Here is a 14121-nt window from a genome sequence, read left to right on the forward strand (position 1 = left end):
GTGAAACATGAAGCCGGTAGACTTTCTGTGGATGGGTGGCCAACGTGTCATTAGCACAGTGATGAAGGTTCTATTTGATCACCGCCCAGACGACCATACACATCACCCTCCTCCTCTTTCTGCCCCTGCTGCTCCGGCCCTTTCAGAACCGGACCTTGATGCTGCCCGTGCTCATGACGTGTCTTTGTTTTTACCCCCACATTACCCGAAATTTATTCTCAGCGTTTCCTCGTTTTCTCCCATCGCGTTGCGGGGTGGGCCAAGCAAAGGTCGGTAGCCTCGAAAGCGTGAGACAAACAAGCCCGTTCCTCTACCCGCTGCCATAATAACTCGTGCGCAGTTTCACTTCTCGCCTGCCAAGTGGTCTCACAAGCCTCGTGGTCATCTCGATCTGCATGGTGCCGAGACCCTCGCCCCGTGCCGCTCCTCGCCGAGACGCTGACGCGCGTGGATCCCAGTGAGCTCCACAATTGACCTGATATTCGGAACCGCTCGCTGGTCTAATTAACCCCCTCAACTGGCTCCCAACAAAGCAGGGGCCACTAATGATGGCCGGTGCTCGTTAGGAGTATTGATCACATGAGGCGTAATGAAAAAAAGACGCTCTTTTTCACTCCGTTTTTGTTGTTGTTGTACTTTGAAGACGAAAAAATCCATACGTCATTTCCCCTTCAAATCTTTGTCCATGCCGTGCTTAAGATAAATCAATGTTGGCTGTTTAACCAGGTGAAGGCCCGGTGTGAACCATTACGCGTGTCATAAGGGAAACGCGGGTAGCTATGGAGACCCTTGTCTGTAAATCATGATTGATAATGATGACTGTCAGCCCTTTGTCAATCCACTGCTGGATGAAGGCCTCCCCCACCGACTGTTTTCTCACGTGATACACTGCTGTGCAAGACTTTCAAAATGGGCACTTCATCTAAAGACCTGATGCTCATAGCACAACTGAATATGTATATATACCGGTACTGCCCTCACATGTGCACAGGATTCATGGCCAGGCTGGAGGGTGGGTGGTGGGGTGGTGTCAGTGATGTCAGTGCCAGCCAGCCAGCAAAACTTTTTTTCAAATCTTTCATTTGACAATTATATATTGCCACAACTGGGAAAACCCAGTGGCATTCTGGGCAAAGCGGGCAGAATAAACCACATTTGTCCATGTGTAGAGGAGAGATGTACACGGTGCGCGCTGTTAAGCGGGTGCAACTGAGGTCGAACAGATGCGTGCGTTGCAACTTGAGGTTTGCACTGAAAAACCGCCAGTAATTAAGGGGAGAAGTGGGTGCAACCGAGGTCGAACAGGTGGGCACGCTGTGACCGGAGGTTCGCGGAGTTGCTGAGTGTGAAGACGCTGAGTGCGAAGACGCTGTGTGCGGAGTCGCTAAGAGCAGAGCTGCTAAGTGCAGGATAAGTGAGGTGCAGAATAGATAAGAGCGGGGAGAAGTCAAGTATATGTGACCATACAGATAGTTTTAGGAGTGCCTATAACTGGCGCAAGAACAGGTGAAATAAAGTGGAAGCAGGTGACTTGCTACAACGTGTCGGTGTGAGTAATTTTCGAAGACACTACACATGTAAACAATGACACGTTTTACAATTAAAATGCAGGAACCCATAAAATATACAACATAATTCATCATCATCCATTGTCAATCTACTGCTGGATGAAGGCCACGCCTAAGCTGCCGCGACCTCTCGCGATTCTGCGACGTTACCATCCACCGGCGCACGAGCTGATTTCACCACTTCGTCTCCTCAATTCAACTGTTATTTGTAACATTCTCAAGCGTGGTGTAATTTTAAGTTGATGGTGTTTTTGAAATGGAGTCGCTCAAGGAGATACAGAGACATATTTTATGGAAAATGCGTCGCCAGAGTGGCAACCAAAGCAGGCAACGTGCTCGAGGGGGAATCAGCTGCGAAGATGGAGCGATGATTTCGGGTTCGCAGGAGTAAGACGGGTGGCGGGGGCATCGCGGGCTTGCGAGAGACGGCGACGTTGTGCGGGACACCTTCAATCAGCAGTGAATAGATCACGGCTGCTGGTGATAGTGTGTTTCTGCATTTTTCTTGATTTGCGCCTTGCAAGTTGCCCCCCCCCCCTTCACTGGGCTCTTGCCTGTATTGTTTTATTCCTGTTGCTCCGTGCCCACTGCTGCACCGTTCCCGTTCTGCTATAATGTGCACCGATGCCTACTTTGTTGAGGGTGATATTGGCACGTAAAATTTAAATGTATCTATTTGTTTAGTTAAAAAGGTTATCTACCCACCGTCTTGCTCTTGACCTGACCTGGTGCAGACCGGCGAGGAAGGTGAAGATCAGGCCGGGATGTCTGTCCTGCTGTTCAGTGTTGACCTCGTGACAGCACAGTGCCCATCAGCAGGCAAAATATTTGCATAGAGAGTGGCTCTTGCTTGAATGCCTCAGCAACTCAGCACCTTGCATCATATCTCATCATCTCAACCACTCCAGTGCCCTGCTGTTGATTAGCCAGGTGGGACCCCCCAGTGGCAGCCATCTCTGTGCGGCGCGTGGTACACGCAGGGTCGGGCTGTGAATGGGCATGAGTCTGTGAGTAGGGGGACGACGTGATGCTCCATTGCCTGTATGTCTCTGTGTGCCTGTGTTGTGCGTGTGATGCAGGTACCCTGAAGCTAATGGGTCCAGACAGCCTGCTGTGGTCAGTGCAGGTCGACCATCAGCTGTTTGCGCTTGCTAAGCTTGATGTCACGGTGAGGCATCTCCCCACAAACGCGCAGAAGCCGGAGGATGTGTATGTGCTTACACGTGTGTGTGTGTGTGTGTGAGTTTACACGCGTGTGTGTAAGCTTACACGTGTGTGTGTGAGCGAATGCGTGCGTGCGTGTGGTCAGTGCTGGTCAACCATGTGTACGCGTGTAGGAGCGGTGGCATCGTGGTTAACGCACTGCACTCCCAACCCCAACATCCTAGGTTCGAATCCTGGCTACGGCTAACATCGGTGCGGAGTGATATCCGAATCAGTTTTATGCCTCCTCTATGTCAACTCAGACTTAAATGAGTACCTGCTGCGGTGTGTGACCATCAGCACCATGGAGACGAAGGTGACGGGGCATGACACTCGCTGGCCACGTAACCCCCATATGCGCCGTGTCAGCCTTCATAGGTGCACGGTCACAGTACTTGCCCCGGCAGTCTGTTAAAGGCTTCACGATGGATCTTTGTCTTTTTTATGTGCATGGCTCTAAGAGGGGATCTTAGTCTTTGGTGTGCTTAAGGTGATGTATTTTATCTGTCACAAGTCAATCCTCACCGTAATAGGAAAACAGTTGATATATGGGAAGGAGGAAATGCAGAGGTGATGGGATGGCCACACACGCACATGCCTTGACATCCTCTCAATGTCACCTCAATCTTCGAGCTGCCAGTCTCTTACCCCGCTGTCTGCCGCTCGATGGGCAGAGTGACGGGAGCGAGGAGGTGGTGGCGTGCGCTTGGGACGGGCAGACGTACATCATCGACCGTCGTCGTAACGTCGTCCGCTTCCACTTTGACGAGAACGTCTGCACGTTCTGCGCCGGTAAATCTTCGCTCACTCGCCCGCCCTCGCACGCACATTTTCACAGACGCTCGTAATCCCAGTGCGGTCTACCGGGGTTTCGCAAAGCACATACTGCGGGCATATTGAACTGCAGCAACATATATATTTTTTAAAGAAATTCAAGTGGGTGAGAAGTGATTGAAAAATGTGGGATTTTAGACGGTGACTGGCACACATTGAGCCACTCTTTCTGACATTATTTCACGGAACTTCTGCAGCGATGTCAACAGTAGTGTGTGGCAGGCGCTTTTGAGAAAAAATGCTCAGCATGCAACCTAACCCAGGAGACCATATTTTGCTCGCTCACTCATGAAATTGCTTACTCTGATGCCCGCCAGGTGTCTGGAGATGCCCTCCCTGCAAGGTCACCACTCGGGTTTAATATCCCATTGCCTATTCTCCCAGTTCGCCAGTAAGGCCTGAGTAAGTGCCACGTGACAAGTAGCCACAGCCGTAGCTAGTGTGCATGTCCGTTGAACTTCTTTCACACCGTACGTTGACAACCGTGGTAGATGGATGTGGCGTGCCGAGTGCGGAAACATATTTTCCGCCACTGACCTGGACATACCCGGCTGTAATTAAGCCAAATTCAATACCATTATCGTCTCACAATACAAGACAGGGAAGCGGCCAGAGTGCCCTACTAAACAAATCCTTCACATCTGATGGATCCCATTGAGAGCAGAGCTCAAGCGTCCATAGGGTCCATTATTTTAAACAGCAGTGACTCAAGCTGCACGCACACACACACAATATATTCGGGCCACTAGCTGCATTCAACTCTGTGATTTGTGTGCATTTCATGAGCACTGTGGAAGCCCTCCGAGACTCGTTATTGCCTCTCCGAGGGAGGCTCGGGTGCCGATAGTTTCTTAGCAACAGGTTTTTAAAAGCGATTTGCATCGTTTAGAAGTCGTCGTAGAACCGTGGTGGTGGGGGGGGGGGGGTGGTTTCGGGCTGCGACTGGCGCACAACGAAGGCGTCCTTGCGGAAGATTCCGCGCGTGCGTTCTGAAGTGGGGTGGCTGACAGCGTGCACGAAATGCTTTATGAATTGCAACAGACGAACGTCAAACGGGATTGTGGTTCGCTCCGTGCAAACTGCACCGAGTGTTATGTGTAGCGCACGACCACTGTAATGTTGTCAATCCCTTGCACAGCACATCATTATTTTATGTCTGTAACAATGAGAATGTCATCAATCAATAATAATTTACGAACATCACAGACCATTTTTTATTTGCTTTGCAAGTTCTTTTTTCGTTGGATAAAAAATATATATATAGCGTTAATTAACACCGCTTTCTCTGCAGGAGCTAAGATTGTCTCATTTTTCTTTTTTAATTAACAGCTTCGTAACGTATGCAGCCAACGGCTATAAATACGTTCGACGTTAACACCCGCTCATCGCCGCCGCCACCAGGCGCTTTGCATCGTGCGCTGTCTGCTCACCTCGTGGATGGCGGTTGTACAGCGCTGTGGCGGCGGCGGTGGTGGTGGTACACAGGCAATTGTGGTTCTGTAGACTCATATAGGGTCGGTTATGCGGTTATGCGGTTATGCATGGCGATTGCTGGTGGTACAGGGATAGCGGTGGGAGTACAGGGGTAGTACATAAGTGGTGGTGATGGTACGGACAGGGGAGACATGGTGCAAGGGTGGTGATTATTATTATTGTTTATCCGGAAAGCCTCACTGAGGATCAAGACTATTTTCCTGCCAAGTTTTCGGAGTTGGAGGCGATGTTGCCGCTATGTGTAATCCCAGTTTAGTTAATTTCCCGGTTAATTTGTCATCATCGGTATGTTTTTGGCCACTACCGGTTACATTGTGGGGTTTTTTTGTTGTGATTGTGTAGTTGTTGCAGTGCAAGGTTAGAGATGGCGGGACACAGGTGGTGTTGAGATAGGGGAGGTGGCGGTACACAGGTGGTGGCGGTGGTTGTACATTGGTGGTGGTGGTGGTAGTACATGGGCAGTGGGGTTGGTACACTGGTGGTGGTATTTACACAGTGATGGTACAGTTGTGGTGGTTGTTTCACTAGTGTGGCCGTGGTGGTGCAAAGGCAGTAGCTCAACTCGGGCTTGCGCATGGGTTAATGTCGCACAGTTGCCTTCCAGATCCGCACGCATGCCTGTGCTAGTAATTGATGTCAGGCGGATGAAGCCCCTTGGGGTTGTGGCAGCTTTTCACAACAACAGCCGTGCTTCACCACGGCAGAGTCATCTCGCTGCACTCGTGGCAGGCATTGCGCTGCACGCGTAACATCTACGAAACATCCCCTCTCGTCACCGTGAATATTCTCTCGCCGCATTTTCGCAGCCCGTTGCACACGTACGAATGGCTTTGATGTGTCCGCAGTATGCAACGCACGCAGGCATTATGCACGTTTTTATTATAGAGACCGTTTTGTGTGTTTTGAAAATGCGACCGCCGTAAATAAATCTGAGCGTTTTGACAGTTAATATGGAAGTTGCGGGTACATGAATAGTCCTGTCGATTGTTAATCTACATTATTGTAGACCTGTAACAGTAATTGTTTTCCCTAATAGCCTATATATTTCCACACTTGCTCACCCGCTCGCTTATTACGTAGCCACTCAACCGATGATTTAAGGCCTAATGCCTGCCCTTAACGCCGCGGAGCGCCGCCCTGGTAAGTGCGGCCCCAGTGTCGCCGTCCGGCCACTCGACGCCGTGCCTTGCGAGGGACAGGTGCGTCGCGTTTGATCGGGGAGGGGGAGTAACCGAGCGTGAATGCGACGGCGCTGATTGCACATCGAGCAGCACGGCCATGTCGCCACGAAGCGATGGGTTTTATTTGGTTAAATAGAGATTCGCGTTCGGTGTTAAGGTATTCACGCAGATCGTGGTGACAAAACAACGACAACAAATCGGCGACCTGCGGCGTTCTATTCACGGTGTGTGCCCGGTACGAATGCGGCTATTTATATTTATTCTGGTTACCCCCTTCGTCTCCAGCAATTGGAAAACGCTGCCAGTCCTTTTCAGTGCCATGATATCTAAGAGATGGCAACGGCTTGGGGATGCCTTCATCCGGGAGTGGATAGATCCTGGCCGTTGATGATGATGATGCTAAAATTGCATTTAGTCTTAATGGAACGAGCTGTACAAACGAGACAAACGAAAATCAATACGATTGAGGTGGTGGTGACGGCTTCATCCATCAGCGGACAATCCATGGCTCATGTGACATGCGTGTGCTGTGACGCAGGCATGTACGCGTGCAAGGGCGGGCAGAACAGCCCGTGTCTCGTGTACGCCACCTTCAACCACCACATCTACGTCTACTGGAACGTGGGCCTGCAGAGGATGGAGTCCTCGGACCTGCTCACCACGCTGCGCTCTCGTCCCGCCTTCGGCGAGCAACTCGCGCGTCTGTGCCTCGGTCAGTCCCCCCCCTTCGCCACCGCCCCCCCCACCCCCCGCACCTCCCCACCCCCGCCCCCCCAAGCCATGGTACGCGAGCATTGCACGCCCAGCATGCGGTGCGCACCAAGACTATTTAATTCTTGACAATTTGTTTTTTATTTTAGCAGGCCACGCCCACTGAGCTATGCAGCTCGCTTTCAGACGTGACCTGACCACAAATGATAGCGCAACGAAGTGGCTTATCATGTGGAGAACATACAAACTCCAAATATGCAGGCGTCAGGGTCAGGATGGAACCCACGACCTCCTGTATACCAGGCGGGATAGTTAACATCTTTCCACGTCGCATATTCGGCACAATTCAGGGGTACCCGGGCCTCCCCTCCACCAGGTTCACCTCCCTGCTCCTCCGATCACCTGGACCAGCCGGCCGGTCTCTCTGACCCTGCCCCTTTAGAACATGACTCACTGCACTACCACTCCCCAAGGACACATACAAAGACAAAGATCCCCTGTGGGGCCGACATAGCCAGGTGGGAGGAAATGCTGTTGGCGAACACCTAGGAAGAGTGGCGCGGTGTGCAGGAGTGGGGCGGTGTGGTCAACACCATGCCCTGCTGCTTTTGTCTCCCCATTGCTGATGTTTACACACCGCACCAAATACACATTTGAGGCTGATTTGACCTAGAGGAGGCCCAGAATTGGTTCAGATATTCACCGGTGATGGTGGCTGTAAGCGAGAATAGAGCTTGGGTCACTGGGTTCTTGGCCCAGTGCGCTTACCACCACACCACCGCTCCCCACACTATCATGCACACCCCATGGTAGTAGTGCATGCTTGCACACGCCATGGTTGTGGTGTGTGCGTGCGTGCGCACGCAATGGTCGTGGTGTGTGCGTGCGTGCGTGTACACGCCATTATTGTGGTGTGTGCGTGTATGCGAGCACACGCACGGACGCACACAGTGGGTTGCGCCTGTCGGCTTCTGGAGTATTCATGACGCACGCTTTTATTTTTGTGACATTGTCCTGGGGGGGATAACAGCCAGAAGAGTGCGTGTTTGTGTGTTTGTGTGTATCTGTGTATGTCTGTGTATGTATGGGGGAGCGGTTTTGTTGCGGTTAGCGCGCTCCACCATGAACCCTGCAACCCGAGTTCAATTCCCCTTCACGGCCAACACCAGTGACGATTATCTGAACCGGTCCTGGGCCTCCCCTAGGTCGAGTCAGCCTCAAATCTGTACCTTTGTGAGGTGTGTTAACATCTGCACTACAAAGGCGGCCGAGCGTGGTGTTGGCCACCCCACCCCCTCGTGTGCCGTGCTGGCCTTCGTAGGTGCTCGCTAACAGCCCCTTGCTCCAACAGTGTGTTCTGACTATACGGGGGTCTTTGTCTTGTGTATGTATGTGCTTGCACACAAAACTTTCCCCAAATGTCTGTTAAGGGTATATGGGGTATCTTTGTCTCTGTTTGTATAATCAGCTGCAGTTTGGATTGACGCAGTGCATGAAACGCAACCACCTATCAAGATATGCTGTACATAGACAGTGGTGGCACATTGTCATGAAGAAATAACAACAACCTCATTGGCAGATAAACAGATACATTCGGAAACGGATTTAGAGAGGGCGGCAGGGTGACGCAGTGGGAGCGCTCGCCTCTCACGGCAAGAAGGCTCCAGGTTCGATTCCCGACTCGGGTGCCTTTCTGTGCGGAGTTTGCATACCTGTCAACCCCTTATCAGTGCTCTACCTTATTACAGACCAATTCAGATCTTATTGGTCACCCCGTGCCCTTATAAATGTCAACGTGCATCCTAAACCGTCCCATCAGAAGGGAGAAACTCAAACAAATAGACAAACATTTTTTATTTTGCCCGTATTGAAACGGCTGTCCACCTGAAAACTCAATTATCCTGTACAAGAATGTGGGTAAACCGTATGGGTTGACAGGTACGAGTTTGTATGTTTTCTCTCCCCCATTCCGCAATGGTTCCCTCCGAATTTAACGTAGCCGATATCGTGCCAAACATCCCAATTTCCCACAAATTGCTAATTGACATGGAGCAACATCGGTCCCTGCTGCAAACATTTTGGCAAGATCCTCCTGCCCGAAAAGAGTCTAAGACTCGATGAGGCTTTCATGGGTAAACAAGCAAAACAACAACAACAACGATAAGAGGCACGGCAGTAGGCGTGGATCATGACTGGCCAGCAGGCGGTCGGTCGAGGCGCGCTTGCGAATTTTATGAATTAACCCTTTCGCGTTCCGAGACGATTGCAAGTAGCGTGAATTTTATTTAGAGAGGCTTGGCGCCATCGTTTTCAAAGACGTACTCACCGCAGAGAACCGTAGTGACACGACCGAACTCTACGATAGCTGGCGGCAAACTGTTCCACACGCCCTCCCCGCGTGGCCTTGTGGGAGCCTCGGTGCCGACGATGACGTACACATACGTCATGGGAACGGGAAAGGGTTCACGACGGCGCCTCACCGGGATGGTGCCCCTCGCCATTACAAGTTTGTCTTGTCAGTGTGACATCGTGCAGGTCCATGGTGACGAGTGGCACTTCTGTTCGAGAAGGAGAAATGCAGAACTGCGACTTGGCCTTGCGCCCTCGCCTGTGGTGCTGTGCGCACGGAGATTAGCGGAATGGCAGCAGCCTTTTGGAGCGGAAATGTCTTTCACCTGCTTCGTCTATCCGTAATGTTGGCGTGGGACATTCATTAGAGCACTCTGACGCTGGGAATAATGAAATGTCATCAGTACCCTGGCTTGTGTGTGTGTGCGTGGGTAGTGGGTAGTGTAGTGGTTAGCGCTACGCTGCGCTACGAACCCGGCAACCCGGGTTCGATTCCCGCTCACGACCAACACTAGTGACGAATATCTGAACCGATCCTGTGCCTCTCCTAGGTCGACTCAGCCTCAAATTAGTACCTGGTGCGGTGTGTAATCATCGCCACTGGGGAGACAAAGGCGGTGGGGCGTGGTGCTGGCCACCCACCCCCTTGTGTACTGTTCCGGCCTTCATTGGTGCTCGCTAGCAGCACTTGCCCCAACAGTCTGTTCAAGGCTATACAGGGGATCTTTGTCTTTGTTACGTCTTTGTATTCTGAGAGCGGTAATGTAGCAGTTAGGGCGCTGTACGACGAACCCGGCAACCCGATTTCGATTCCTGCTCACGGCCAACACCAGGGACGATTATCTCAACCGGTCCAACTCAGCCTTAAATGAGTGCCTGTTGCGGTGTGTTAAAATATACATGGGTGAGACAAAGATGGCCAGGCGTGATGCTGGCCACACAGCCCCCTCGTGCGCCATGCGGCCTTCGTAGGTGCTCGCTAACAGTCCTGGCCCAACAGCCTGTGTAGGCCACATGGAGATGCTTTGTGTACATGCTTGTATCTGCTTGTTGTACGTATCAGTATTGCAGCGGTTTACTCAACGCACTTCAGTGCTGGCGACCTTGGGTGCAATTCCCAGCAGGGCATTTACATCGGTGGCAAATGGCTATCGTAAACCTCGCCTGTAGATCAACTCGGCCTCGATTGAGTATGTGGTGAGTGTACGAACGTTACCGTTGGATCAACAAAGGAGGCTAGGCGTGGTGATGTCGTGCACCCACGGTCTTCGCGGGGTGGCCCACTGTTTTAATAATGACAAGACGATTTGTAACGCGCGCAATTTGGCAACCCGGACGCGTGTCGCACTCTTTTAATGCCCTCGTTTTTTTATTGTTCACTCTTTTTTGCGCACCCGTCTGACCGATGTAGCCTGTGCGCTCGATAAAGCCCGCGCGTTCCAGCGATCCTGTCCCTAGCGAGGAGCGCCATTATTTTATTCTTTGGCCAGAAAAAAAACGGCTGCACTTAGCGCAGCTGAATGAGCGAGAGAGGGGGAAACAGCAAAAAAATATAACTGTAAAGACGCCGCAGCGTTCCCGCGGTGCATTGTGAGTTATCTAAAAATGCAGCTGAATTTTTGTAAAAGAATGTTGTCACGGCAGAATATTGTGTGTGTGTGTGTGTATTATGTGCACTCGGCTAACCGGCTGTGAAATTTCACAATTTGCTCAGTCGTATGAACAGATGTAGTGTACAGAGTACATTGAAATTACAATCGTCTCGTGTCCTTTGGCACCATCTCTCACCATTCCAGACACCAAGAACTTCTTTTTTATTTCACCACTCCGCAAGCGGGCATTAATTCCATTCACAGTAAAGGATGGGCCATTGATGGCATGCAATCTCCACTCTCTTTCTCGTCGTCCAAAAAATCACTGTTGTGCACTGTCTGGTCTTTCATAAATATATATTTTTAATATATCTGCTGCTTTGCGACTCGCAGATGCCAGTGAGGCAGTTTTTCGGCTAGCTGTGAGTTCTCTTCAGTGATACAACAATTATTCTTATTTCGATTGCATCTAAATGCAACTAAAATTATTTTTCCTCCTCTTCAGCGCAGGTCATTCCCTCTCAAAATCCAACCTGCTCTTTGGGAAATGGATTTTCTTTTGCTGATTTGTTTCGTGTATTGCTCATCCTATTTGCTACTCGAGGCGCTGAAGTTGGAAGCAGAATGATGGACAAACATACATCTTGCAATAAAGCAATAAAATAATAATGATGATTTTATACCACTTTGGAATGAAATCATCATAGATTCCCGTTATCGCTGCTTCAAAAAACCCTCGGTCAAATAAGCATTTTCTAATTAGTTGTCAGTTGCACAACGGACCATGGGAGTGGAACGCATCCCAGATGATGTGGAGATGGAGCAATGAGATCAACTCAAGCGTGGGGCCTGGGTGGACTGTTACATCACAGGATCGTGTGCGGTGGCGGGAATCCAGCAGTGGATTGACCATGGCTGGTGATGATGATGATGATGTCGCTGAGTATAACGATGACAACGATCATGTGCCCAATTCAGAGAGCCCGACTGCGGCAGTCGGTCTCTTCATCAGCATCTTGTTTTCGAAGCATCGAAAATCTGCAGGCGCACCGACACCGGTGGCCGCCAGTGAACTTTGTGCATTATTGATGGCCAGGAAATGCGTTCCCAGATCCCACACTTGAAGGCAGAGCCGCACATGTGCACTCGCTCCTGCCTTTAATCTTCCCCCCTTTGCCCTTGTGCCGTACTGGAGAGCCGCGCCGCCGCCTAATTGGCTGTGCTGGCACTAGCAGCTGGGGGCGGGGAGGGGATGGGGGCGGGGCAGTTTTTGAATTTGCATTTATTAGGGGTGCGGTGCGGGGTGGTGGTGGTGGGCTGGAGTTGCCCACGTGGGGTCGAGTGGCTCCCCTGAGCGCGTGCCCCGAGCATGCTCACGTCCGCTCACCACGCGGCAACAAAGCCGCTCTTGGGCAGAGAGTTCTCCACTCAACGCAAATCGTAGGTGTGTGCATGTGTATACCTACGTCCGTGTGTCTTGTATGTAGTTGAGTACCTGTTGTGGTGTGTAAACATCGCCACTAGGGGGGCAAAGGCGGCCCGGCGTGTGCTGGCCACTCACCCCCTCGTGTGCTGTTCTGGCCTTCATAGGTGCTCGCTTACGGCACTTGCCCCAACGATCTGTTCAGGTTATACGGGAGATCTTTGTCTTTGTGTCTTTGGAGTGGTTGTGAAGTGGTTTTCACCTCGTGCTAACATCGGTACCGAGTAATATCTGAACTTGTCCAGCGCTGTCCCTAGCTTGACTCTGCCTTAAATGAATATCTGGTAGAGTGTGTAAACATGACCACTGGTTGAGACGAGGCACGGTGCTGACCACACCACCACCTCATGCTCCATGCCGTCCTTAATAGGTGCTCGCTAACAGCCCTTGCCCCGGCAGTCTGTGTAGGCTACTCTAGTATATGTTCCCAGGCAGCCACGGCATATGGAGGTCAGGAATTTATGTATTTAAAAAAAAAATACCTACTTTATTTATACGTATTTATTTTTCCTATTTTGCACTCCTATCGTTGTCTGTATTATTTGTTGTTGTAGCTGGCTGACCGGTCCCCATGAAGAGCTTCATATGCTCATTGGATTCCTCCTTCTCCTGTGGAAGTAAAGATTATCATTGTGAAGCGCCGATGGAGGGGGAGAGCGTTTGTAAAGCTTCCCCCGGCGCACCGTGAACACGTCTCCCTAGTGTCGTGCAGATCCGAGCCGTGTGCCTCCGCACGTGTCCCGTCCGTCTGCCCGCCTGCACAGACCCCGAGGACACGGCGCGAGTGCGGGAGCTGGTGACGGAGCTGCTGTACGGACCCGCGCGAGCGCCTCCCCTCGGCGACAAGAGCGACGTGCCAGCCTCAGCGCCGTCATCGCAGCCGTCGGAGCAAGACGCGTAAAGCAACTCGCTCCCGTGTGGGCATGCGTCCGTGTGAGCCCGCGTCCGTGTGAGCTCGCGTCCGTGTGTGCTCGCGTCCGTGTGCACACGGCGACACGCAGACCCCCTGTGAGCAGAAGCCTGTACTAAAGTCCAGAAGCCTTCTTGACGGAGTGCAGTGCACTGGCCACCGGATTGGCGACCGCCACTGTGGTTCGTCTTTCCCAGTTTCTGAGCACAGGCTGCTTGGGCCTATTTGCCCCCGGGGCTCCCGATTCATATTCCTGCCACCACCTGGTGAGATTGTGCTGGGAGATGCCACAGCGTGCCACACTGCAACCGGCATACTGAAATAAAAGTTGTAATAAGTTTACAGATTGTTTCCTTGTACGGGAGTCTGGGCAGTTTTAATGAAGCCCGCTTGGTTGAATGCGGGATTTGGGGCGACGACGAGGAAAGTAATGAACGGGCCGTGCAGGATATTGACATTGTACAGTTTGCTGTTTGCCAAGCGGTTACACATTTGGTGGGCAGCCACCACCATCCCCGTGGCTTCTTTGTTGCCATGGTCTTTGTTCAGGGCATTTTATTGATGAAGGATGGTTGGGGCTGTTTGGTTCCTTTGAGTCTGAATGTCAGATTTGTTTTGTACAGAATGTGTATGACAAATAACAAAAACTCGGGACGCATTCATCAATAAAGTAACCTTAAGAGGAAAAGTACATACTAGTCGACGTTTTGTGCAAAGCCCTCCTTGAGCGAGGCCAGAGAGGTTGAGTGGATGAGAGTTGGAAACAGGACGTCATACACCATCGCGCCTGATGAGA

At 51.4% G+C, this 14121-nt stretch overlaps 1 protein-coding gene across 5 annotated transcripts in view; it reads left to right on the forward strand.

The window, feature by feature from the left end:
• ITFG2 (integrin alpha FG-GAP repeat containing 2) overlaps positions 1-14016 on the forward strand; it is a 31555-nt gene extending 17539 nt beyond the window's left edge. For 4 of the 5 annotated variants that reach the window (XM_061564275.1, XM_061564278.1, XM_061564277.1 and 1 more), the window contains 4 exons: positions 2648-2736; positions 3446-3563; positions 6819-6992; positions 13180-14016. In XM_061564275.1, the coding sequence (XP_061420259.1) occupies positions 2648-2736; positions 3446-3563; positions 6819-6992; positions 13180-13316 (518 nt within the window). In that variant the 3' untranslated portion in view covers positions 13317-14016. The remainder of the gene's footprint in view (positions 1-2647; positions 2737-3445; positions 3564-6818; positions 6993-13179) is intronic. The other variant, XM_061564280.1, reaches the window with a different exon arrangement.
• The last annotated feature ends 105 nt before the right edge of the window (positions 14017-14121 follow it).

The sequence above is a fragment of the Lethenteron reissneri genome, chromosome 33 (genome assembly GCF_015708825.2).
Source record: "Lethenteron reissneri isolate LAM-NWPU_2019-01 chromosome 33, ASM1570882v1, whole genome shotgun sequence".
NCBI lineage: Eukaryota > Metazoa > Chordata > Hyperoartia > Petromyzontiformes > Petromyzontidae > Lethenteron > Lethenteron reissneri.